Source organism: Vicugna pacos, chromosome 4 (genome assembly GCF_048564905.1).
Source record: "Vicugna pacos chromosome 4, VicPac4, whole genome shotgun sequence".
Classification (NCBI taxonomy): domain Eukaryota; kingdom Metazoa; phylum Chordata; class Mammalia; order Artiodactyla; family Camelidae; genus Vicugna; species Vicugna pacos.
The window spans coordinates 59,470,622-59,498,352 of NC_132990.1; the positions used below are offsets into that span (position 1 = coordinate 59,470,622).

General features: G+C 40.4%; 1 protein-coding gene across 1 annotated transcript in view; it reads right to left on the reverse strand.

Annotated features, from left to right (window-relative positions):
- SVEP1 (sushi, von Willebrand factor type A, EGF and pentraxin domain containing 1) overlaps positions 1–27,731 on the reverse strand; it is a 159,735-nt gene that overhangs the window by 120,545 nt on the left and 11,459 nt on the right. Inside the window, exons 2-3 of the mRNA XM_072959895.1 lie at positions 7,927–8,182; positions 4,683–4,859 (exon numbers count right to left, since the gene is read on the reverse strand). Of these exons, the coding sequence (XP_072815996.1) occupies positions 4,683–4,859; positions 7,927–8,182 (433 nt within the window). The remainder of the gene's footprint in view (positions 1–4,682; positions 4,860–7,926; positions 8,183–27,731) is intronic.

Below are 27,731 nucleotides of genomic sequence, written 5' to 3' on the forward strand. Positions count from 1 at the left end.
ACATATTAAATAATGTCTTATAAAACTGAACTCCTTGACACAGTAATTTCCAAAGAATATCTTCAGGCTTGGGCTCAAGTTAAGATCTTCATGATACGGAACAGACCCACAATTATTAAAATCTTTTTGTGCATCAGGGTCTTGTCCAGCCTTCCCATAACAGAGGTGCTCGGGCCACTTTGAGTGGAGCCACTGCCTTGGCCAGGGCTCTGGGAGGTCACTGTTTGAGGACCCATGCAACCCAGAATGGCAATCACTCAGAACAAAGAGGGAAAAGGAGGAGGCGATCACAGTTAACACCGTGCTGACCCGTTTTCTTTAAAGTCTCACAGGTACCCTTCGAGACATGATAGTACAAAGAAAGGATCGCAGACTGGGAATTGGGAGACCTTAATTCCACTTTAGCTCTGCCCCAAACTTCCTATATGATCATGGGCTAGAGCTGCACCATCTCCCAAGTGAACAGTGAGAAAAACCTTTACAGCCAGCGCTAGTATCCTGCTTTTCTAGGAAATTAATTAACAAACACAACTTGCCTCAGCATGTAACTTTTCCCTAATCAAGCAAACAACCTCCACTTCAACATCCAGTGGCACGTGATCCCACTGCCCTTTCTCACTTGGGATTCTTGACTTTCACTGGATGCTCATCAGGTCAATGTGGTACCCCTCAGTAGGGGCAAGGCTTCTTGTTGGCGTTCACCTGCATGCAGGGATCTTCCTTGTCCTCCCCATAGCTCAGCTCTCAGGTTAGGGCCACTATTCTAGCCCGGAAGAGTGGAATTTACAAAATACATGGCATCCCTTACCTTCAAGTATCTCATTCTTGAGATAATTATTTGAATGTTCATTAGCTTTCTCATAATATTTATATTATCTCACAATAAAGATTAATAGTAAAAGAATTGATGTGCCAGATACTATCCTAAGCATTCTAAGTATGTTCTCAATTACCCAACCATCCAACTACCTACACATATATACATATGTGTGTGTACACACACACACACATCTATAGGTATACTTCTATATACAAAATTGTATATTTATCTATTGTTGGGCTACACCCTGCAGACCTGCAAGGTCTGTACTCACCCAGCTTCAAGACCAGAGAAAGAGCCTTTGCAGTCAGCAACAGAGACACCAATGGTTTAACAGATGGGGGAGCTTACTCATTTGAAGCAAGGTCCTGGAGGGACACCCGACCATGTGTGGCTGACAGCAGGCAGGACATGGTGGGCAGGACATGGTGACAATCTTGGCTTCCAGGGGACAGGGGAAGGTTAGCAGTAATAGGGGAATTGACACCAGGCTAGCTCATCAGTTACTAGGGAAACCAGCAGAAGGGCATACCCCTGACCACTCTTTTGATAAGAACAATTACTAGCTGGGGCCTGGGGCAAGTACGCAGGAAGGTCAGTCCTGTGAGTAGGTGCAGGTGAAGCAGGCAGTAGGTTGAGCAGAGGACGGACAAAGAGCAAGAGATCAGTCATCTTGAATAGTCTGACCATACGTGTGTGTACGCACATATACAGAAAACTAAACCAAAAAACACATATACATAAAATTATACATATGTATATATAAAACTATACCATTATTAAGCATATTTCACAAAGAAACTGAGAATCAGGAGGAATTAATCATCCACAGCCACAGAGTGTGTAATTGTCACAGGCTGAATGTGAGCCAGATCTTTCTGTGCTTTTAAACTCTCTGAGCACACTTCAATGTTTACGGTCTCTGAAAAGCAATGTATACAAGAAGCTATTTTCAAAAACTGCAAAATAAGCAGTTTGAGATCTTGGAAACAGGACTTAGAGAAAAGTGTCCTGGGTCCCCTTCTAGGTCCTGCTGGTTGATGGTAGGATATACCACCTTTTTTCTTTTTAAAAAATTGAAATATAGTCAGTTACAATGTGTCAATTTCTGGTGTACGGGGAAATGCCATCTTGAGCAAACTACTCATCTTTCTCTGAGACCTCAATTTCCTTTTGCAGAATGAAGGTTTTAGAGCAGATAATTGCTAAGGTTTCCTTTGGCTCTAAAGGGAGGTAATTTGCTGCTGAAGGGCACTGTTTTGACAATGAGGATAAATACTCAGAATTCCAGCAATACTGAATGAAAGGTGCCGGTCCTCTCCTGGAGCAATACAGTAACTCTTATTTAGGCATCCTTCATATCTCAGTGGAGAGACTGATGGCAGTCCAACCTTCCCTGGAGGCCCTTCTTCACACCATACACCACAGTATGCAATTACAAATCAATTTGTGAGGTTGGATCGTAAGTTCCAAGAAGGTTGGCACCAGGTCTATCAGCTCACCATTGAACCCGTGCTCAGGGACAGCTGTGAACTAAATGGATTTTAAAAGGGGCTCATGGCTTCCAGGTTTTGGGTACTGGATGAGTTAGAGCTAGTGTTTCTTTCGGCCTTTCCAAATGAGAAGTGTCTAATAATGAGTCTTTCATGTCATAGGAAGGACAGAACTTATTTTCTCTTAGCTCCTAGCATGCCAGGGAAGCCAGTCATTAGCACTGTCTCCTGCAAGTGCACAAAGTACAGCTCCATGCCCCAATACCATTTTTTCATCCCTGATTGTCATCTTCAACATTTGTTGACGGGGACAATCCCAACCATTTATATCAATGAACCATACCTAACTGAAAGCTTGCATGTAAGGAAGGCTTACTAATTTAAGAGAAGGGATAGATAAATGAATTCTGTGCTTAGCATTCTTGGCTAGAACCAACAACCAAACTGCTCCTGTCCCCCTGTACTGAGGCTCCAATTCAACCTCACACATTTTACAGACTGGAATGCATGACTCCTGGAACGAGCAGCCACAGTGACAGGGGTAACTGGGGGCAGTGAGTTTGTGAACTGCCCGCGCCCCCCCCCCATCCCACATCTTATCTCCTGGGATGTGAGATGACAGTGCCCTGGAGCAGTGGGGGCTGGGCGAGGTGTGGTTGAGGTGGCCCGGCAGCCACACAGCAGTGGCTTGCTGGCAGGGAGCAGTTCAGTCTAGGACCACACGGAAAGCAGACATGCTGACCACAGCATGACGCAAAGAAAATGAGAGCTTCTGCCTGGGTCTGGTGGGCTTGGACGGGAGGAGGGAAGGAGGGGGTGTCGGGGAGAGTGCCAAGCTGGGCTGTGGATGAAAGTGTGGGAAGATTCAGGAGGAGGCGTTTTGCCAACTCAGAGGCAGTTAGGCTGATTTTTCCCCCCTTTTTTCTGCTTAAATGAGGAATCCTGCTGGGTGGAGTGGGAGCAGGGCCAGGAAAGGAGTGATTCTACTGGGCGAGCTCGGATGCTCAGACCCAGGAAGGACATCCGCCAACTAGGATCAGGGCCAGGGGGCGGAGGAGAAATTAAGGGACAGGAGATGAGGGGCAATAAGAATGAAAGCAAGTAAAAGGAGAACACAAGAGGAAACATCCCATGAGGAGAAGAAAAAAGAGAAAGCAGGTCAGATAGAAGACCTGGAAGGTTCTCCCCTGGGAGAACCACATGTCTGTGTTACAGAGCAGACCTACATACCCTCCAAATGTCAGAATAAAATAATATCCACATGAAAAAAAGAGAAAGCAGGTCAGATAGAAGACCTGGAAGGTTCTCCCCTGGGAGAACCACATGTCTGTGTTACAGAGCAGACCTACATACCCTCCAAATGTCAGAATAAAATAATATCCACATGAAACGAGCAATGAAAGGCCACATGGGACGGAATAAAGTAAACCTCCCGCCCTTAAGCTCTCCTGGTGGGCGTTAATTTCCACAGGAATACATTTTCCCCAAACGGCAAATCCTGACAGCCGTGAGGTCTAAAGCACACGTTGCTTTCCAAGCAAAACAGAACAGACGAATGAAAGGCTATCACAGAAAAATCACGAGACACTTCTAAATAGCCAAGATTTCCTAAAATATAATACAGAACACAGGGATCCCTAAGTTGTCTTCACGCCTTTCTAATAGAATATTTAACATAATAAATATGAAAATGTTAAAAATATTTTTAAAAAAGATCCTCTGGTAAGGAAACTTAGAGGAGGTAAAACTACACATGTCAAAGAAGTGAACTCCATTTTGAAGTTATGGCATTTTTAGAGCTTCTGGATGTCCCTTCGTGGAGACTTACGAAGACTTCAAAGACCATCAAGTGAATGTTGTATTTTTTTGGTGACAATCCCACAAGTTACATGGGACCTGAGGATCAGAATCCCCCTGGCTTCCATCTCGTGCGGAGACGGAGGCCTGTTTTGGTGACTTCGCTCTTGACAGATTACAAATAAACCTTCCCCACCCCATTCTGAACGTAGGCTTCAGGGGGCCACTCTCTCTCGGAACTCTGCCACCACCACGTGAAGAGGACTGGACTAGCCTGATGGAGTCCGAGAGGTCACATAAAGACCAGCCTAGTGGTCCCAGACAAGCCGTTTTAGACCAGACTCCGGCTAGCTGCTCTCCAAACAGGTAAGAGAACCCAGGTAAGATCAGCAGGGCAGCCAACCCCGCCCATAGCCAATGACAAATGCACGAGTCATCACGGCTGAGACTAACAGTGCTGCCCAGAGACTCATGAGCAGCAATAAACACTTCATGTCATCAGCCATCAAGTTTGGGCGTCGACCTCTGCACAGCCGACAACTGATACAGGTACACACAAGCCAGGCACTCACCTGTGCATTCGTACTGTAGACCTTTGCCGTAATACCCCTTTTCACAGATGCACTCAAACTGCCCCGTGTGTGTCCCACATTTGCAGCTTGCCATCTGGTCACAGCAGTCTCTGCCAGCTTCACACAGATACGAGCAGTGGGACATATCCTCTTGAATAAAACTCCCAGAAGGCAGATCTATCCAGAGCACATGACAAGGGGTAATCAAAAAGAAAAATGCAATTAGCAATTAAATGGTACACTCTCTAGTTACCACAATTCAAGTGCAAGCTGGAGGAAAGAATCTTTTCGTATCCGTCTAATTTCCAACTGCTCCCTGCTCCCACTCAAATCTGAATGTGTGTGATTTGCACCATCACAGACTGGGAATTTGTTGCAGCCGGTTAAGTTAGCTCAGTCTGGGACCTCATCATAAGTTCTCGAGGCCAGGCAGGGTCAGGCAGAAATTCAGAACTTTCCAGCGAGGAATCTCCAGATGCAGCAGGAAGTAACACAGTCGGTTCTCCAGGTCATTCCCCCGGCTTCCAGCATGAGGTCAGGCAGCAGCAACCAGATTTCCAGAATCCTTGTTCAAATAAATAAGTAACACGGCAATCCTGACTGCTGCACTGGGGTGCTGACTGTGAGCTCCTGCCTTAAGAAGAAATACCACGACTGCTATAATGATTTGATTAAAGACTGAAACAACGGCGCTGCACAAGTTGGATGATAGAATTCTAGTAATAGAATTTGGTCTGCCCCTCAATTTTCAATACATTTTCATGAGTCATGGAAAAGGAGACCACCCTGACTACCTGAGCCACGCTGAGAATTCCACAACTTGGGCAGAGCTGTTCTGTTCAGAAAGTGACTTAACAGGGCAGGTTAAGGTTGAATATGACTTATCAAGGACGGATGGCTCAGAATCAGGTTCACCCTGTGGAAGAAGTTCAAAATTCTCAGCCTAAATTCCACTGCTAGGTCCGTGGTGCTAACCTTGGACATAGTGATGGGGCCAGAGTCGGAACGCCGATGGGTGAGTTTCAGCAAGACATGTGGGCCGCCACTGAACACGTGGCCAGGAGACGGGCGACGGCCTCCATTATGAAACACGTCTCGATGCCTTAAGACTGAACAACAACAGATAAGGATAAAATAAAGGGAAGACCTCAGCCCTAACGGAAAGAGACTAGGAGAGCCAAGCAGTCTGTTAAAGCTCCATCCAAGACTGTGGTGGTGGGTACAAGGTCTGCAACACGGCCATCCAGGACTTCACTTTGAGATGTAGGTTTATTTGGCAGTAAAGTAACTTGGGGAGCAAGAAGAATGGAGCTGTCAAGACTGGTGCACTGGCATTCAGGTCTGGGAGAGAGAGAGGGTGAACAAGCTGCATATGAGGAAAGCTGTTATTCCTCAACTTATGTCTATTGAGAATGGCCACAAACACAGATAGTCTGGAGACCAAAAGCAGATTCATCCAGATTAAAAAGAGCTTCAGAGAACACAGAGGCAGGGGAAATGAGGTTCACTTCCTCTGCCCTGATCATATCTTTTTAATAAAAACAGGATTTTTTATTATGGAACCTGGAAACTCAATCAGAATATTACACATTTCAGGTATTAGTTTACTGTAGTAAAAGAGACGCCTTTCAAGCCCCTGTTGTAATATGGTAACCAAAATCTCTTCCCTGAAGACTCTGTCCCATCCAATTTCTGACTCAACTCGCATTAGGATAGAAGGCCCCAAACCTACAAGGCAGAAGGTTGGTAGCACTGGAAACGGGTCCTCTACGACACAGCTGGAACACCCAGAATTTCATAATCCCGTCTAGTGAAACAGCCATTCTGTCTTCCCACTCAACGTATCACTTCCCCTGAGAAAAGGGGAAGCAAAGGATGCCCCAGCTACTGAACGTCTGCCACGTGCCAAATGCTACACTTGGTGAAATTTAAACATTTCATTTAATCCTCCTGACACAACTACATGGCACATATTGTAATATCTCCATTTTAAAAGTAGAGGAAACTGAAGCTCACAGATGTTAGATAAATTGCCTAAGATAATAATAATAATGGACAGTAATCAAGGGCTTAGTATAGTAAGACCTCAGTGACTATTAATCACTATATATATTAACCCATTTAATCCTTAGAACAATCCTATGAAGAAGGTACTATTCTTATACCCTATTCTATTAACAAGAAATCTAAGGAGTGCAAACATTAAATAATTTGCCAAAATCCACTCAGTTAGTAGGCGGCTAACCGGGATTTTTTTTTTTTTTTTTTTGCTATGTCCATAGACAGCCTGAGATGCTGCTCTAACCACCTTTCATGGAACTACAGGAGGGCTGATGCACTTATTTTGAACATTACAAACTGCTAAGAAACCTTGGGTTGCCATGATCTTCCCATCAGACTGAATCTTTCACATGGATACCTCCAGAGATCAAGTCTATGGCTTCGAGATAGGCTCGATCTCCTACTGCCTCCTCCCAGTCTGCCCTTGCTCTCCTGGATCACCAAGACAAACACCCATATCACACCTGGAAGTTCATCTGACTTAAGCCACACAACTAAACATCCTTATAAGTGATACACAAAGAACTTGAGGGGGGAGGGTATAGCTCAGTGATAGAGTATGTGCTTAGCATGCACAAGGGCCTAGGTTCAATCCCCAGTGCTTCCATTAAATAAACCTAATTACCAACCCCGCCCCCCAAAAAAACTTGAATAAGTGGATTTACTGATGCCATTCTGTTGCTGGCACTGCTCTTCAGCTTTACATAAGCCTGTCTTCAAATTGTCAGGTCAAGAAGGGTGCGTTAAGTATTTACTGTCCCTAATAATCTCCCTGTATATCTCTGGGAACATTCTGGTGAGATTCACTCTGCGTATCTGAAGGTCTACTTCATTATTCCAGATAACTGTAAATGGGATTCTAAGTCAAGGCTTCCCACTCTGTGTGTGGCCTCAAAACACACCTCAGTTCATTCCACTGATTTTTAACTATTCCAGGTGGGAGCATATGGATATTTTAGTGAAAATATATCACAGCTGTAAAACAAAACAAAATAAATACTCCTGCTGCAAGGTCAGGATGTCATCTCTGTGAAGTTCAACATATCTCATAATACACAAAGGACACACGGGCATCATGCTCAGCGAAGACCTCACAGGGCTTGGTATGCAGTGGGTTTCAAGCAGTAAGCAAGAAGGAACTCCCATTTAAAGGCACCATATTATGCCATTAGGCTTCCATTACCTTCGTGCAATGCCCGGCGAGCTAGAGCCTCAAATTCTTCAAAACTGTGGACCAGGTAGCAGTGTTCCTCCTTTGGGGTGGAAGCCATGTCATTCAGCTCTCGAATGTTTCCCTGCCATATGCCGAAAGTGAAGATTTCCACTCCAAAATCTCGCAGTGATGCTGCAATGGGTCTAGGATCTCCCCCGTTGGAGTACCCATCGGTGATGAGAAAGATAACTTTCGTTGAGTTTTCTCTAGAATGACGAAGAATTTGCTGTAATGAAATAGGGAATGTCAGCATGAGTTTGTATTGGGTTGGCCTACTATGTGCCTTCCTTACAAGGTGAGTACTTGTGAGTAACATTCCGAAACAAGAGTGAGGAATGGAACACTGATCAGTGAGGGTAAGAAACAGACACAGACCAGAGCCTCCCTTCTGGGAGTGGTCTTCTCCCAGAACCACAATAAACCTTAAAAGCATTTAAAATTTATCGTCATCATCTTCATTGCCATAAAGCTTGCTGACAAAGAGCAACAAATGTTTATGGAGTGAATTTGTATTAATATATCAATTATTCTTAAACTACTTTTCATTGACTTTCAGGCTCAAAGTATGGACCAAATCTAAGTCCCATGTATCTACTTCCTAGCACCTCTATCTAGCTATCTACCCACTTAACCAACCAAGCTCGACCACCTCATCATCTTACCATAACAGCTGAACTGGAAGAAAATTTCACAGAATATGTCTTTTCCAGAGTTAATAATGGCTCATTTGCTTCCTATATTTGTTTTTCCACTGCTCCTCCAAAGTTGTAGAATTAATTCAATATTTTGTCTTTTTTGGACCACCCAGGATTAGCACAAAATCGGCTGTTTTTGGTGGTATCTCCTCTTCATGAGGAAATACTGATTCACTCCATTTAACAATCGGGTGTTATTATTTTAGGACAAGCGAGTTATGCTTTCTAACGTTATATGTTATCCTTCTCTGTAGATAAAGGGGAAAAACCCCTTTTAAAAAGGCATGTATTTATTGCCATTAGTGCTTTGTAACATCAAACTGTAAAAGCACAAGAAATCCAGTGATGAGTTTGGCTTATAACTAAATTTGCTGTCACTGCTTTTCATTAGAAATGGATATGAAAGGGAAAGAAGCAGAAGGGTATATTTTCTGGCAGGTTCTTAGAAAAAATTCCATGTTTCTTACGCAATGATTCAAGAAACACTACATTCAGAAGATAGCTAGGAAGAGCAATTATCATAATCTATGTTCTGTTAAAATTAAAAGGAGATATTATAGTTTAAAAAATAACTTGGCCTCAATTTATTTTAGGGGAAAGACTCAGCTATAAGGTCCAGATTCTCTCATGTTAGAAGATTCGTGTCTGTAAGAAAGCATACTTCATTATGGTATAATCAACAGGCATTTATTCTAATTCAATAATTCCTGCCAATTTTCTTTAGTGTTTGTGAGCTAAAGATAAAGCTGTTAAATTCAATTTTTAAGAAATCAGGTAATGAATGCACTTGGATTAAGGGTTTTGGGTTTTTTTGTTGTTGTTTGTTTTGTTTTTTAGGGTTTTTTTTAGTTTTAAAGTTTTTTTTTTTAATTGAAGTATAGTTGATTTACAATGTTGTATTAGTTTCAGGTGTACAGCAAAGTGATTCAGTTACACACATATATATTCTTTTTCATATTCTTTTCCATTATGGGTTATTATAAGATATTGAATATAGTTCCCTGTGCTGTACAGTATGTCCTTGCTGTTTATTTTGTGTATAATAGTTTGTATCTGCTCATCCCAAACTCCTTAATTTATCCCTCCTCCTCCCTTTCCCCTTTTGGTAACCATGGTTTGTTTTCTGTCTGAAACCTGAATCTAAAGACAATTAAACTAAAAATTACTCTGGTAACCATCTGGAAAGCCAACAATTTGAGAAGAGGTATTCAAACACTTCACTACACTCCTCAAAAATCAAGTAAAATAAAGGAGAACAAATAGTGCGATGGGACCATACTGAAGACAGCACAGAAGGCAGATGTGTTTGGCAGAATAACATGAGATACAAACACACATCTTCCAAATACACACACCAAAGATCCCAATCAATGATCTCAAAATTCTTGGTGTTTTTTTTCCCCTCCCTTTAGCTTCAAATTCATTGGCATAAACTAATCATAATAGGATTTGTCTGTTTACTGTCTACATCAAAACTCTGGGCTCTCGAAGCTTAAAAAGCTGGCCTCTGGATGAAGGACAGGAAGACGTGGGATGAATACTTGGTAAGTGTGAGGTATTTCCTCCCTCCAGACAAGAAAAAAATCCCTGAAAAGAGGAAGAGAAAGACAGAGGAGATCAAGACATTTTAGATGTTGCTGTGAGGCTCTGTGCTCTACATCCATCTCTGCACACCACCCAACTTTGTCACAGAAGGTGAGATGACTGACATTCCTTTACAGGGGTGGGTATAGGGATCTGTGGGCCCTCTTTCTATGTGGATGTTCAGGATAGCGGGCAAGTCCCTCAGAAGTGCCACAGTGATGGGGACAATAGAATATAACTATGTGGGCTATTAAAGGGGAGAGGATCTGATGAAACTTCTGTCTTCCTAGAGAGGCTTAGGAGAGAGCCAGTGTAATACGAAGACTACTGAAGGAGTTTTGCAATATTAAGGATGTGGCGGTGGATGACATCATGGACCATGGGAGCCGTGTCTCTCTCAGGCAGTATCAATATGAACAGATCTTGGAAGCCCCAGGACATCGCTGCACCAAGGGTGACAAAGCTGACAAACCCACACGCGGATGCCCAACGATGATCACCATGACCATCAGCGAGACGACTGAGACAATTCCAGAGGCTAGACAGGCAGGGTATGTGTGAGCTGAGAGGCAGACATCTCCGCCTTTGCTTCAGCTCTGCAGAAGCTCCAAAGCTTAGACTCAACTAGAGGGAGAAAGGAAAGAGGAAGAAATTCCTGACTGTGGCTCAGTTTTCAAAAGGGAAGTGCTTGAGAAATTTCTGATGTTGAGTTTGCTTGGAAGTACCAAGCAATGGAGTTAACCGTCATCTGGTGCAGTGGGGCCTCAATATAGAAATGACAGTTAGTATTAGAAAAACAAAGAATTTAAAAAAAAAATCTGAATTGACAGCGAAATATTTTCTTTTTTTTACAAACACAGTTTCTCCTCCTTTTGGAATCTAGTGATAGCTGGGAAAGTAGGTGGAAAATATTCTTTTGGAAGCCTGCCACCCCCACCTTATTTAGAGGGAGAGGCAAGTCTAGAGATGAAAGGCAGGGGTGGGAGAGATGAAGGTCAACATGATTTAACCCCTTTGCAATACAGCCCAAAGATATTCAGCGGTAACAAAGGCAAGGATAGCTTCAAACAGAAGCCTAGACTTCTCCCAAATAAACTTCCTTAAAGGCAGATATTTTGGTCTTCTTTTCCAATTCCTTAATTCCCAAAGCCTAGCACAGTGCTTGGCAAACAGTATACACTCAATAAATATTAGTCAATAAATAGTAGTCTGTAATGCAGCAGGTGTTCAGGCCAAACATTCTGGAGTTCATTATTTCCAAAAATCTTAATAAATGACACAAATGAACTTCTTTACAGAAATGGACTCACAGACATAGAAACAAACCTATGGTTACCAAAGAGGAAAGGGGGGGAGGGATAAATTGGGAATTTGGGGGTTTGCAGATACAAATTACTGTACGTAAAAGAGAGAAACAATAAGGTCCTAGTGTATAGCACAGGGTACTATATTTAATAGCTTGAAATAACTTGGAATGGAAAAGAATCTGAATAAGAATATGTATATGGAGAATTAAATCACTATGCTGTACAGCAGAAACTAACACAACACTGTAAATCAACTGTACTTCAATTAAAAAAAAAACAACCTTGAATTAACCCTTATCTTCTCTCTTCTTGCATTTTCCTTTAGAAAGCTTCACCACCCCAAGCCTATTAAAATACTTTCATACTCTTTTCTCTTGTACTTGTTTTTTAAATTATTAAATCCATACATTAGTTTTATCTTTGGTGTGAAGTAGACACTCCCTTTATTTTCATTCAACTTGATAAGGAACATCCCCCAAATCATGTACAGATTGATCTGTTCTTTCCTGGTCAAAGTCTCTTCATTCTGTTTTATTGACTTACTATTCTTGGCCAACACCACATAGTTTTGGGTACTGTATCTTTACAGTATTTCTTTCATATCTGGTCAGGAAAGTCTAACATCCCTTTTTTCCCTTTTAAAATGTTTGTAGTTAACCCTGAAAATTCCCTTTCCCAACTAAGCTTGAGAGTTAGTTTATCAAATTCTTCATTAAAATGTTTCTGTCTAACTGTTTGATCAGCAATCCCACTTCTAGAAATTTATCCCAAAGATGCACTGGCCAAAAAATAAAAAGACAGAATCAAGAATCCAGCTCCAGTAGAAATAACCATCCTCAGAACCCTGACTGCTGTCTCCAAATACCATTTCCCACTGACAGGGGCCAAGAATTTGTGAAGAAATGACCGCTTTTAGGTCAAGGGCAAGAAATATACAACATGAGCTTGGAACATTCTATTATGACAGAAAGCAAAGATGCTCTTCAAGGATATAAGGACATGCTAACGAGAATCAGAGGCCAGCGTGAAGAAGCTCCTTCTGGCCAAATAAGGGGCAATTTGAGTATCAATAAAAATAATAATTGGAATGAATTTAAATGTATCAAGTATGATACACACACATATATATTCGTGTGTGTGTGCATATATTTACATTTTCAGTTAGTACACACCCCAGGGAAAAGCCTTACCAATGTAAACAATAACTGGAAGAAATCAAAGCATACACACACACACACACACACACACACACGTTTTTTAGTGCAGCATCACCACTGGTGGAAAAAAATCCAGTTATTTGCTATGGATGGCATGACCTAGACATTATTTTGTCTTTAAAACTAGACATCAGATTTCAAAGAGTAGCGCCTAGTTCTAATACTCCAAGATGTGGCAAGTTGTGTTTACACCATCCTTGCTCTTTACTACGGGACAGACTCTTTCATTCTGAGTTGTTCCGCTCCGAAATCATAACCTAACCTCCACGGACACTCCCCGAAGCTTGGCAGTTAACTGTAAGCAAGACACTAAAAAAAAAAAAAAAATGACAAATTTGATGGAAAGAAGGAAAAGATTAAAAACAAAAAAGTAAGTGTCCTTTTCAGGATGGTATTCCTGACAGTGCCTGGTACAGACTACGTGATCATACACATTTATTCGATGAATGAATGAATGAGTGGACTGGACAAACTCTAGGGTACTCTGGAGAGAGTCACTTGAGTGAGTTGGTCTTGAGCAAGCAGTGGGAACGTATAGGGTGTGTGTGTGCTGTTTTCTGTACAGTTTTGTACCAAAGAAGACCTTCCTTTCTGTGCCTTAATTGTTCTTCGGACACAAATAAATACTAACCCGTAACATTAATCTTAGCTCATGTCAATAGCATTCCTTAACATCTAGGTTAGGATTCGCAGAGATTTCTGGCTGTACCGCTCACCCCAGACAGAACGCTCTAAGCTGTGATCCTATTTTTCTTCTCTTCTTGCAGAGAACTGCTGAGTACTTACAGGAACCATTAAATCTGTTGGCAAGACAATATATTAAGCTTAAAATAGTCAGAGGACTAGCAGGACGGGTAGTCCAAGTAAAGAATAACACAAGATCTGGGTTTGGAATGCACTTTAAAGATAGAGGAGGAGTGGATGATTTACTGAAAATAATTTACCCCGCTTCCCCAATCTCTGTGCATCATGGTACTTGAATAAAAACATAACTCAATAAAAATGTTTTTTCATTCCACAGATCTAAGAAGTAAATAGATCTGTGGCAATGTTTGAGGAATGTGGTAGAGGACCAACTCTTGATTCTCCTTTTAGTATTCCTGAAATAGTTTGCATCATCTGGAATCCTTTGAAAGACATTCAAGAAATTGAATTTTTTGGTCCAGAATACTGAATGAGGCAAACCCTTTGCTGCCAACAAAAAAACTCAACGTGGACTTTGTATAGCAAAAGGTTATCACCATCTGTATTGTATCAAGCCTCTGATTAGCTTGTATAAATATCTGGCAGGGAAGTTAGCTCCCCCTGTCCAGTAATAGTCATTAGAATGATAAAAATGCGGGGTTGTGTAACATTGTTCTAACACCCGAGATCCATCACCATTACACAAGACTGCAAACCGCGCCCCCAGCCCCCCAGCCCCTCCAAGCCAGGCCACAAGGGGACTGTTTTGAAAAATGATCTTGAAAGGAAAAGAGAGCTTACAACAAAGCTGATGTGCGGACAATATCTGCCCTTGGGATCCATTCGTTAAACTGCATGTAAACAGCGTACCAAACTCATCACAACCTGAGCTGCAATCACCCACGGTGGCCAACCTGGACTGAGGATAGTAACTAGAGAAACTCGTAAGTCATCTTTTTAAAAAATTGATTATGTGAACTGATACCCATTGTGACTATATCAGAGCCACTTTCCTCCAGGGAGCAGAAAACTAGTAAACAATACCAGTGTTTCAACTTGTTTTCCACATATATATATTTTTTTTTTCCATGGTAGGAAACATTAAGTACAAACGAGACACCATAAGCAACTTCTAACACTTTCCTCATCATTCAAATCCCAAAATGTCACCAAGCTTGGTCTGCTATGGAGTTAGTATTTTAAATTTGAATACTCAAAATATTCTTCAGTTCAAGGAACGTTTATTGCTTTATATTTCTGAAGAGTATATCTGGGAAAAGAAGTTATTTCTGTGTTGGTTCATAATTTTCTGGAATATTCTATCCTTTTTTTCATTTTTATCTCATCCTACTTCCTTTTGAATTTGGTAGAAATGTCGCAAGTTTTTCTTCCATATCACTGGTTTTACGCAGCGTTGTTTCTTTCCCCTTTTACTTTTAATTAAGAATGAATCCTAGCACTGCATTTATTTTCCTTGTTACAATATTTCTTTGTTTTGCACAGTTTTCTCTTTGTTCCTTTAAGCTTCTCAGCCAGTTTTGTTTTCATTTCAGTCCTTTGTTTATCTCATCTCTCATCTCCAGTTCAGTGTTTTATTTATTTATGTTAATAAGTGAACGCAACAAATGCTTTCTAGGATTTAGTTCTGTTTTTCATAGCGAATTCTTGAACTTTATCTGGATCTTATATTCTACCTTTATTTTATTTAGCAAAAAAATTTCAAAGAAGCCTGATACAAGGTTTTTTGGGTCTTCCTTTTTCCTCATCCATGAATGAAGAGATATCCAGTGTTTGCACCAAACAAAAAACAAATGAATAAAATGAGTGTTGGAATATATGGCTATAAAATTTGCTATTATTATTATTACTAAAACAAACTGAAAACCTACCCAAGTGATCAGTGAAGAGGGTTAAAAATAAGCCTCTGCGTCTGGAAACAAGGGGTCTAGATCAGCACTGCCCAACAGAATTTCCTCTAAGGACTGACATGTTATCTGCTCTGTTCAGCACGGTAGCCACTAGACACATGTGGATACTGAACACCTGAAAGGGGGCTACTGGAACTTAGGAACTGAATTCATCATTGTACTTAATTTTTAATTAATTTAAATTTAAATAGCCACATCTAGACAGTGGCTACAACATTGGACTAGGTAGGTCGAGAAAGATAGAGCCTCATCCCAAAAGGAAAAAACACAAAAAGTCTAAGCCAGGCCTTAAAAATACTCTGTAAACTCAAGAACTGCAAAGTCAACTTAAAGATTTACAAAAGTACCGAATTTAATACTGAAATAAGAAGAGAGTAAGTACCATGGAATGGGACTTGCATCACTAGGATTTGGAAAGGCACAGCCTGTACGAAGCAGGAACTAAAACCACAGAAAGAGAACAGGCTGAAAAGAAAAGAGGTGTGTGGGGGAGGGATCTGATAATAAAGTAATAATGCCAGGGAACCAAAAGGACAATGAAAGACCTAGAAATTCACATCGGTGGTAATGAGATAGAGCAGGAAGTGGCTGACTAATCTCATTTACAAACAAAGATGCATAATTTCAACTAAATACACGCAGACTGAATTCAAATGACATTCAAAAGACCTTTCTCCTTTACTCACTCAGGCTGATTCTTCAAATTCCAAAATAGATTAAAATTAAGTCTTCTGCTATAATACAACACAATAATTGTGCCAATTAAAAGAAAATAATAATCCAAAATATGAAAAAGCCATTCAATAAAATTAAGTTCTCCTTTTTTATGAATAAAAAATCAGAAATAAAAAGATACCTCAAATGAAAGAGTCATCTGTCGCAAAGCACAGTGTAAATTACACTCAGCTGTGAAAATCCAGCATCTTTTCCCAATTCGATAAGGAGCAAGTCAGCCATTCTAAGTATTTTCACTCTTATTCAAAAATCCTTTTGAAATCTCCAGCCAGGACCAGAAGACAAAACCACAATAAGTATTCCATTTCTAGAAGCTTCCACTGCTTCTCAAAAATCAAAATTAGAAAGCGAGGAACAAACTAGAAAATATATTCATCATGCTTATCAAATGGAGGATTAAGGTCCTTAAAATATAAAGAACTTTTATATATCTCTAAAGGAAAAGAATGAGAAAAATAACAGAAACACAGGTTTTTTAAAATAAAGACTAAAACAAAAAGGAATTCTGTTTATCAGAAAATGTGAAAAAGGTTTAACTTCACTAATAACCAAAAATAAGGTAAGTTCAATAATAAAAATACTATTTTTTCACTTCTCAAATGGTCAAAGACGTTTTAAATTTAAAAGTTGTAGGCAGGTGGGGGTATAGCTCAATGGTACAGCATATGCTTGGCATGCACAAGGTCCTGGATTCAATCCCCAGTACCTCCATAAAAAAATTAATTACAAAAAGTTGTAAACTATGTGGGGAAACAGTTACTTCTATTGGGAATGCCACCTGGATGGGTAATATTTGGGAGCACAGTGGGACACAGTGACCAAAGCCTCAAAAATTTCACACGATTTGAACTACAATTCTGTATCTAAGACTATCTTCAGGAAAGAACCATGGATAACACAAAAAAAGTGATCAAAAGGAGGTATATCCCAGAAAGAGCTGCGATAATAAAAAAAAAAAATGGAACCAATTTAAATTCCAATAACACATTTTGGTTAAATAAATTACAGGGCAATCACAAAATATCCTTATAATAATATTACTGAAAAATATTATATTTAAGAAGTAGGTAACCCAAAACAATGATTTTATTACACTAGCGTGCATGTACGTGTGAACATACTGCATGCGTGTGCATGTACACATGAGCATGACCAACAGCGTGTACATCAAAATGTCGACTACCTCCTGGTAGTACATTTATGGGGTTTTATTTACTTCTATTTTGTAGTTTTGTATCATTTCCAAATTTTCCCTTTCTCCTTCCTCTATGCTTCCCCTGGGGAATGTCATGTGAACTCAGAACTTTGAGTCTCACTTGTCGACTAATGACTCCTAAATCTATGCCAAATCAACTCAAACTCCCAATGTGAGTTGCAATGGCCCAGTAGACACCTCTGCTTGAGTGGACCACACTCCTCTCAAACTCAGTATATCCTCTCCATGCACAATTAAGGGTCCCCTCCTCCTGTTTTTAAAACATGTCAAATACAGCACCATAACTGACTCTGTTTCACGAGTCTGCAATATCAGACTAAACCATGATCCTTCCTTTCTGATCTACCACCTTTAGCAACCCATCCAGACCTACACACTTCACCTCTGAATTACCTACCTGCCTCACAATCCTACTGCTCAGCCTTGGTTTAGGTACCAGACATTGGTTCTGTCTGAATTACTGAAAACCGAAAAACAACAGTTGTCTAGAGCATCTCTAGCTAAAGCTGCTCTTCTTTCAAATCCATTATCTGACCTGCCATTCAAGTCATCCTCCTGAAATACTGATCTAACCATGTTTAAAATTTCCACCATTTTCCTTCTGTCTACAAAATAAAGTCTAAATTTCTTTACAAGTCTTTTTATCATCTAGTCCTAAATAATACCTCCAGTCACATCCTTTACCGCATCCCTATCTCCTGCCTACTTCCCCAACCTACCTCTTACACCATCTGCTCACTATACCAGCCCATTTGGAGGTCTTGAAACATACCATGCATTCCTTATGTTGGCTCTGCCTGGAAATTAACAACTCTCTCTTATCACCCGCTCGACTTCTACTTTTACCAGTTCCTCAAAATCCAGATCAAAATTCATCTCCTCCTTGAAACTTTCCCAAATATTAAATCCACCTCAATGCCCCCCCAAGTACATTCCGTTAGACCAACACCATCATAATTACACTAAACACATCCATCTGGCCCTATCCCAAGCTAGATAGCAAGATAACGTATGGCAAGGTTGACTCATGTTTTCACTCTACTGATGATCAAAAAATAAATATGAAATAAGTAGATGAAAGGGTAAACAAGCAAACGCCTTCATTTTTACTAGCTGTATATCCAACATATAGAATAAGCTAATAAATTCTAGGCCCAAATTGACATTCCAGTAAATCCTGTTCTGCAGTTACAAAACGAAAAGTCTTATAAATGTTGTATTATTTCACCAAATCTATATTGAGCCTCTATTATATACCATGGAAAGACCATGCTAGGGATTTTTGAATCACACTATAATAATACATACATAATGATACAACAGAACCATTCACTAAAAACAAACAACAAAAAATAAAGCAATCACAAAAATATAATTGGAAAGAATATTCTGTAATAACCAAGACTTCCTATTTATACTGTAATATCAAATACAATATTGTATTTAGTATGTCTCATTTATTTTAAGTATTTACTCAGGCTTCCTAGACTGAAATTCTAAAATGAAAAAAAAAAGTTGGCCTAAGTAACATTTAGGCTATTTATTATAGTCTAGTCTAGCCAAATTACAGAAGAACAAGGGGGTCAGAAAAAGAACTTAATCTCAGATTTATGGCCACAGAGGTTTTTCACCCACATACATGCTTTAGTTATTAGACATGGACACAAAACATTCTGAAGTGGACCCGCTGGGACAGTACATCAAATTGGGAAATGATGTGCAAAGGAGTTGATGAGTAGCAGAATTAATCCAGACTGTAAGGAAACAACAGAATAAACACGCAACAGAACAAACAAATTTCCAACAATGCCAAACTCCACCGTTTATTCTATTAAAAAGGCAAGGAATAAGAAAATCTGGATAGCAGAAGGTCAAGTCATCAGAATCTGAATGACAATGGAAGAGGTAAAAAATGATGTCACTCAAACTGCTAATTTACTACAAAATGATACAATCAAATTCAAGGGTGGGTAGGGTAAAAGCTCAGTGGTAGAGTGCGTGCCTAGCATGCACGAGGTCCTGGGTTCAATCCCCAGTACCTCCATAAAAGGTAAAACAGACGGGCATCCTCCACTCAAAGAGCCTGAGGTACAAAGTGCTTTATCAGCTTCTCGCGGTGGCCCAGGGCCCACCCGACATCTAAGCTGGCAGCAGATGCATGTGGGGACAGGGACCAAACAGGGGAAGCACAGCCAAGCAGCAATCTAATCACCTCCCCACTACCAAATAAAATAAAATAAAATAAAATAAAATGAAGAAAAAGAATTTTAAAAAATTATTTAAAAAATCAAATTCAAATTGATGATTAATATTGTTCTCAATACATTTATAAAAGGATTTCCGCTAACATGTTAAACGTCTACACAATATGACCGAGGAGCAATCAGCCCATAAAGTCAAAGATACTAGAGAGTCTATTCATGTGTCTCACATCAAGTGGTCAAAGGAGAAAGTAAGAAGACCTCAGATGATACTTCAGCATCAGTTTGCAGTTTTACAAATGACTCAGGCAAGGAATACAGAGGCATTTACTTAACGTGACAGAGACAGCTATCATAAACCAACAGGCGAAAACACGCTTGAAACATTCTCATCAAATTCAGTAACTAGACTAGAATGTCCCATCATTTCTATATGGGAAATCAAGCTAATAAAATGAGGCAAGAAATGGAAATGTGTGACAAAAATGTTTTTCATATTTCAGAGGAAAGAAAATCAAAGTGAAAGGAAATACTGAGAGAGGCTCAGAGAAAGGTATGCACAAGGGTAATTGTTTTAACTATAAAGTTCTGTAGTAACAACTTTCTGGTGATATTTAAAAATTCAATTATGATACAATAAACTTGAAAGGTAGTTTTAGGAGAATTTGATTGTATGGGGAAATTTGCATTACGCAGCCTTAAAAATAAAACTGTATAAAGGTGTTTTTACTACATATTTATACACAGTTATATATGTATTCACACAATATAGAAAAAGTTTTAAACACAAAAACTATGATAGTTACTATATTATTCTGTTTTATCTGAAACTATTCATTGGTATATTATTTACATAATAAAGGAAAAGAAGCAAAAATCATTCTTAGAGGAACACTTGCAAATGGAAGTTAGTAAAAATTCCGAATAGTTACCCTTGAATAAAAAGTATTGGCAAAGTTTCAAGATAAAAATTGATGAAAGATGTTTTCATCACACACGATGGTCAATAAAAACTTGATATCCACTGAATTAGCTTAAACAAAATGGGGGGTTTATTGGAAGCATATAAGGGATATCTCTCCAAACCCAAGAGCAGGAAGAAGAACTGGGTTCCAAGACAGATTAGAACCAGGAATGACTATTACCCCCTCTACGCTCCCATCTGTTTCATTCTGGGGTCATGCTATATCTCGTCTCAGCTTCTGTCTACACTTCTTCATTCACTCCTTGTCACACCAAGGGGGTTCCTCTGGTTCTCTGTGCATAGACTTAACTCTGTTTCCTACCTACTGGGAAAAAATTCTACTCTCTCAGAGCGCTTTGTGTCTGAGTCCAAGTTCCCAGGAGACTAAATATAAAAGTCCATCTCAACCACTGGATTACTACCCTCAATTTGCACAGAAATGGACAACCTCCAGACATGGGCAAAGGATTGAGGAGGAGGATGGGTGTGGTTCTCAGGGGAAATGGTTGTTGACTGACCCGGACTACAGAAGAAACAAGCTATGAGGGAAAGGAAGAATTTAATGCCATGCCTAGACTTATTCAGCAGAAAATCTGCTTTGGAAACTTATCAGGTCAAATTGTCCTTCCAAAAAAGCACCAGATGTCAGGACACATGGTGTAGAGACTGGGAGAACTCAAGGGTAAAGATACACCTGAGAAAGCAGAAACATGCTACGTATGATTCAAAGCTGTCAGGAAAGAAATGACGTCCTCTTACCAGGTATTACAAGAGTATCTATGAAGGAAAAGTTAAGCAGGAGCTTAGAATGTACTGAAGACACGGAGAATCTAATCATTAAGTGGCAAATATCTGGCTTTTAGGAACAACCCGCCTTTTCAACAAGCCAGATGTAACTCAAGTCAAATGTACTGACATATGGGAGACTCAGAGGGGGTGGAGATGAGCAGAGATTTTAAGTTCATGAACTTACTGTGTATTTCATTTGTTATAATTATCCTAAATTTATCTCCACATTTAACTGTGACATTTATTAGCATTCCAAATAAATGACATTTAGAAGTTTGTTTTGTTTTCCTTTTCTTAGTTTTATTTTGTATTTCAGTTTGCATGAATGACTAATTAACATTATAGGGCAAAAGACTGCATTTCATATCTTCTAAAAAACTGAAATTCAACCCCAAATGAGTTACGGTTGAGTTGTATAGATTAGAGGACTTACTACATGTATATACTTAAATTATAATCAATGACTGTAGTAATATTTAAACATCCATCATCATTCAAAGATGTTGACTTTTAAAATTACTATAATAATTTATAGTAATTAATGGATTAAATAATTCTAGTGGATTAAACAATCCTTATAATTTAATTACATGCTTACACTTAGAACAGTGATGGTGTTCCTTAAATATGCACTAGGTATATAAATGAATCTCGTTTATCACCTAAGGCACTTGAAGAAAGACTTTTCTAAGCATTGATGATCATGGAGCTGATTGCTAAAATGAGGTTTTCTTATCTGAAGAAACTACTAAAAATCATCATAAGGGAGGTTTTTTTCTCCCCTTCGGTGAAATGAAATGGCATATAAAAAAGTAGGAATGTTATGATGCAGGAGAACACTGAGTATCCCAGATCAGGACAAACTGAATTTCACTGGAAGACCAAGTTTTATCCTGAGGTTTGGCATATAAATTTATAAACTTAAGTTGACACTGTATGACATTTTGAGACACGGACTAGAAGTACCAAAGACTGAAAAACAGCGATTTTGCTTGAGTTACATTTTCATTTTAACGAAAGATGTGAGGTTGAGCGCTGACCTTGGGTTAGAGGAACCAAAGAACTCAGAAAACTGGATAAATGAAGAGGACAGAAGCAGTTGTGTTGTACACAGAAGATGTGATCTCCTACTGCCTCAGTGCCTTGGTCTCTGCAAGGATTGGTGGAGACATCTGTTAAGGTACACAAGGTGGGAGATGCCAGCCAATGTAATTATACTGTATAAAAGTGGCATCTGACATGGAAGCAACCTAAATGTCCATTGCCAGATGACTGGATAAAGAAGATGTGGTGTATGTATGTGTGTGTGTGTGTATATATTATATACACACACACACACACACATATATACACATACACACATACACTGGAGTACTACTCAGTCATGAAAAAGAATGAAATAATGCCATTTGCAGCAACATGGATGAACCTAGAGATAATCATACTAAGTGAAGTAAGTCAGACCAAGACAAACATCATATGATATCACTTGTATGTGGAACCTAAAAAAATGACGCGAATGAACTTATTTACAAAACAGACCCACAGACATAGAAAACAAGCTATGCTTACCAAAAGGGGAAGTGAGGGGAAGGATAAACTAGGAGTTTGGGATTAGCAGACACAAACCACTATACACAAAAGAAAGAAACAACCGAGTCCTGTATAACACAGGGAACTATATTCGATAGCTTGTAATAACCTATTATGAAAAAGAATCTATGCAGGTATAACTGAATCACTATGCTGTACACAGGAAACTAACACAACATTGTAAATCAACTACACTTCAATTTAGAAAATCAACAGGAAAAGTTTTTTAAAATGGCATTGGAGAGGCCATTATCTTGACTGAGTGGGGGGTGAAGAGGATGGGGGATAAAGGTCATCGCTTGGGATTATCAGGTGCTTTAGAGCATGTCCACTCAAATGACAGCCTCCAAATGTTCACTCCCCCTAGTCCTGCGTCTGTTCCACTTGGTCCTCTGTGAGGTCATCCTCGTCCCCAGACCCCTCGCGCCTCAAGTCTCTGCAATGAACTTCACTGCTGAGTGTGTATCGGTGGGTCTTGCCCATGCTAGACCCTCTGACAACAGAGCACAGCGGCAGCGTTACATGGTGGCTAGAAGCTTAGACTTTGGTCCAGACTGCCTGGATTTGAACTCCAGTACCTCACACCAGTTTCCCAGAAGCGTAACTCTGGTCAAGTTTCTTCCGCTCTCCGTGTCTCCATTTCTTCATCTGTTTTTGAGGAATAATAATAATAATAATCTAAGTGAAGTGATTCTTCTGTTGCAAGGATTCAATGAATCTACAGAGGAAAAGTGCTTAGGGTGGGACCTGACAAGCAGTAATTACGCTACCATTACTGTGACTAGTAAAAGAAACTTTGAGCATGTTGCTGGAATCGCTCTCTGTCAAGGAGATAAACCAAAGACAACGAAGCCACCGCTTCACTCAGAGCTGTGAATGACAGTAAGTCATCACACTTGTGGGGACTGATAAGATAGGTCAAGATAGGAGGGAAAATGATGACGCTCGAACCAAAACCCAGGGAACTCCATCTGAGCCAAGGAGGAGGTGACAATGCCACAGGCAGACGAACAGAAACAGAACTACTTGAACTTGGGCTATTTTGAGGACGACATTACAGAGGTGGTTAAAGGGCAACGCAGATGGTGGTGTGGAGAGAGGACACGAATTCCCAACCTCAGATGCCCGCACACTCTCCTCTGAACTCACTGGACGGGGTTCTCTCTGGGGATGCTGTGGGGTCTGCCTCCTTGGCCAGATTCAGGGGAAACAAGGCAGGATCCATGCCTGCCCGAGATTCTACTCAACACCTTATATTGCTCTCCCAGGAAAGTGGTCTGAAGGCTGAACCTGCTAAAATTACTACAATCTGTCATTTAAGAAGACAAGCACCCACTGAATATTCCTTTGAGAAGACATCAGAACTACCATTTTAATTAGAAGTCAGAGCAGCAGATTGCTATCCTTGACCTACTAAAATTAAAAATACTGAATATACTAAAGAGATGTCTTCTCAAGAACTCTTTTAATTATCACTTTCTAGGTCCCACAGGAGCTCTGAAGTCAAATGAGACATGATCTCTGTCCTCAACGAGCAGAGGGGAGCAGATGTTACCCAGACAACAAGCGCTACGAGCAGGCACATTTCCCTGTCACTTCCCAATCTGCTTAGACACCTCCCTCCAGTATTTCCCCACATTTGGGAAGAATAAAGGAATTGGCTGTACTGCTGGGACTTCAGCCACAGAGGTGGCTCCTCCACTCAGATGCTGGGTCGTCTGCCTTGAAACCACAGGAGAAAGAGGAAATTTCCAAAGAGGAAAAGTGAAAGGAAATAAAGAAAAAAAGTCTTTGGTGCTTTCTGTTTGTGGACTGCCAAGCACTGGCCCACATGCGCGGTCTTTGGAGAATCCCCCGTTTTTGCTCAGATGCCACTTCCGGTGGTACCCCCAGTAATTTCTCACCGAGGGAGCTGTCCACTTAGCGGCCAGTGAAGTTACGCAAGTCCAGTTATTTTCCATGGTTCTCCTGCCTTCTCCAGGAAAAGTCCCACATCCTTGCTTTGTCAAGTGTTGGTGGTGCAGGCTGTTCCTCGGAGGCCCCCTTTCTGCTCCCTGTTGAGACTCCCCCTCGCAAATCCCAGAATCTGAGTCTCTCCATCTGAGGCCTTCCTTTGGAGACCACTCTATGCACTTGCAGGAATGGTGAGAGTGACAGAGAATGAATGCCCCCTAGAGAGCAACCCTCTACAGTGACTGATGAGAGCAGGGCTGTTAAGTGCTCCAGATCCCTCTCCGCTGTGCTCGTTCTAAGGCCTGAACTCCACACCGGCTCCTCGTGGGGTGAAGCACAAATCCCCTTTCCTGAAACTGTGGGTTCCCTTCCAGTCACACAGCCATACTCCCCTAGCGATGTTTACTAGGATCATCTCCTAAATAAGCTCCTTGCACTTCAATTCTCATCTCAGAACCCAAACTGGGACATCAGCCATGTCTCTGGCTTTTTCTATCTCCATTTAAAAGACATAGGAACAAATCAAGGCTTCCACTTAAGTAAATTTCCAACCAATCAACAGAATGCCGGTCTCACCTTTGCTTGGCTGCTGGAAGGGGGAAGCGCTCCAGGAGGGACAGGAGACACCTGCCTTCCAGTATGAACCCTGCTCTCCCCAAAGGCAGAGATCCCAATGCCTGCTCTGTTTCTGTCTCAGTTTTCCCCTTGCTCCTCAACTCTCTGATGGTATAAACTAGAGTAGATGCTCGGCTGTGGGTAGCGGGGACGGCTGATTGTGTAGGACCTGTTCTGCACACATCCATGACCTCTGAGGGCATGTATCATTCTCAATTGGTGGTGGCTCTCTCTAAAAGGTGAGCTATTCAGTGCTCATGAGTTTCAGCCATGGGTCCCGGTGCCAAATCTGGGAACACAGAGAAAGTTCTGCGTCACATCCTGTTGCTGATGAGCATTCAAATTATAGGTTTTTACTACTGATTAGATACAAAAAGCCTAAACTTCGGTGTGTTTATTGCTAGGGAAGTCCAACAAGAACTGCCTGAAATCAACATTTTGGGGGCAACATTTAAAAGCCAAGCTTGCCTATGTTGAAGGAAACTGAGAAATCGTGCCTAGATACAGTGCTGTGAAAAATACAAATAAGCAAATAAAAATTACATAATGTCTTTCAAAGTCATTTGCAGATTCATCTGGAAAGGTAAAGCCTGAAAAAATAGGATTAAAATGACGTGGCCTTACAAAAACAGACATATGGATCAACAGAACAGAACAGAGAGCCCAGAAACAAACCCACACACTTTCTTAAGCCACTTAATCTTCGACAAAGGAGGCAGGAATATATAGTGGGGAAAAGACAGTCTCTTCAGAAAGTGGTATTGGGAAAACCGGACAGACACACGTTAATCAGTCAAGTTAGAACACTCCCTCACACTACGCACAAAGATAAACTCTAAATGGCTCAAAGACTTAGATATAAGACAAAACACCATAAGCCTCCAGAAAGAAAACATAGGCAAACATTCTCTGACATAAATCTTAACAATGTTCTCCTAGGTCAGTCTACCCAGCCAGTAGAAATAAAAGCAAAAATAAACAAATGGAATCTAATTAAACTTATAAGCTTTTGCACAGCAAAGGAAACTATAAACAAAACAAAAAGACAACCTACAGAATGGGAAATAATTATTTACAAACGATGTAACTGACCAGGGCTTAATCTCCAGGATATACAAGCAGCTCATACAACTTAATAACAACAACAAAAATCCAGTCCAAAAATGGGCAGAAGACCTAAACAAGCAGTTCTCCAATGAAGACATACCAATGGCTCATAGGCACATGAAAAGACACTCAGTATCACTAATTATCAGAGAAATGCAAATCAAAAGTACAATAAGGTATCACCTCACACCGGTCAGAACGGCCATCATCAGAAAATCTACAAACAATAAATGCTGGACAGGGTGTGGAGAAAGGGGAACCCTCCTCCGCTGTTGATGGGAATGTAGTTTGGTGCAGCCATTATGGAAAACAGTATGGAGATTCCTTAAAAAATAAAAAAACAGACTTACCATACGATCCAGCGATTCCACTCCTGGACATATATCTGGAGGGAACTCTAATCTGAGGAGATACGTGCACCCCAATGTTCACTGCAGCACTATTTACAACAGCCAAGACTTGGAAGCAACCTAAATGTCCATTGACAGAAGACTGGACAAAGTTCTGGGGTGTGTGTGTGTGTGTGTGTGTGTGTGTGTGTGTGTGTAATGGAATATATAACTCAGTCATAAAAAATAATAAAATAATGCCATTTGCAGCAACACAGACGGACCTGCAGATAGTTATTCTAAGTGAAGTAAATCAGAAAGAGAAAGAAAAATACCACATCACTCATATGTGGAATCTAAAAAAAAAGAAAAAAGAAGACACTAATGAACTTAGCTACAAAACAGAAACAGACTCACAGACATAGAAAACAAACTCATGGTTACCAGAGGGGAAAAGGGTGGGAAGGGATAAATTGGTAGATCAGGGTTTGCAGATACTAACTGCTATATATAAAATAGATAAGTTTACACTGTACAGCAGAGGAAACTATATTCAATGTCTTGCAGTAACCCACAATGAAAGAGAATATGAAAATGAATCTATACATGTAGATGTATGAGTGAAACATTATGCTGTACAGCAGAAACTGATGCAACTTTGTACGCTGACTACACTTCAATAAAAATAAATTTAAAAAATAAGTAAACAAACAAAAAATATAAAACGATAAGGTCTTGGCCACAGATATGACTCAACCGGTGTAGGTCAACATGAGCGAGCCATGCTGAAAGAGATCCCATCATCAAAATACAGCACATCTGAATGTGCCTGAACTGTTTCCATCCACAGCACGCAAA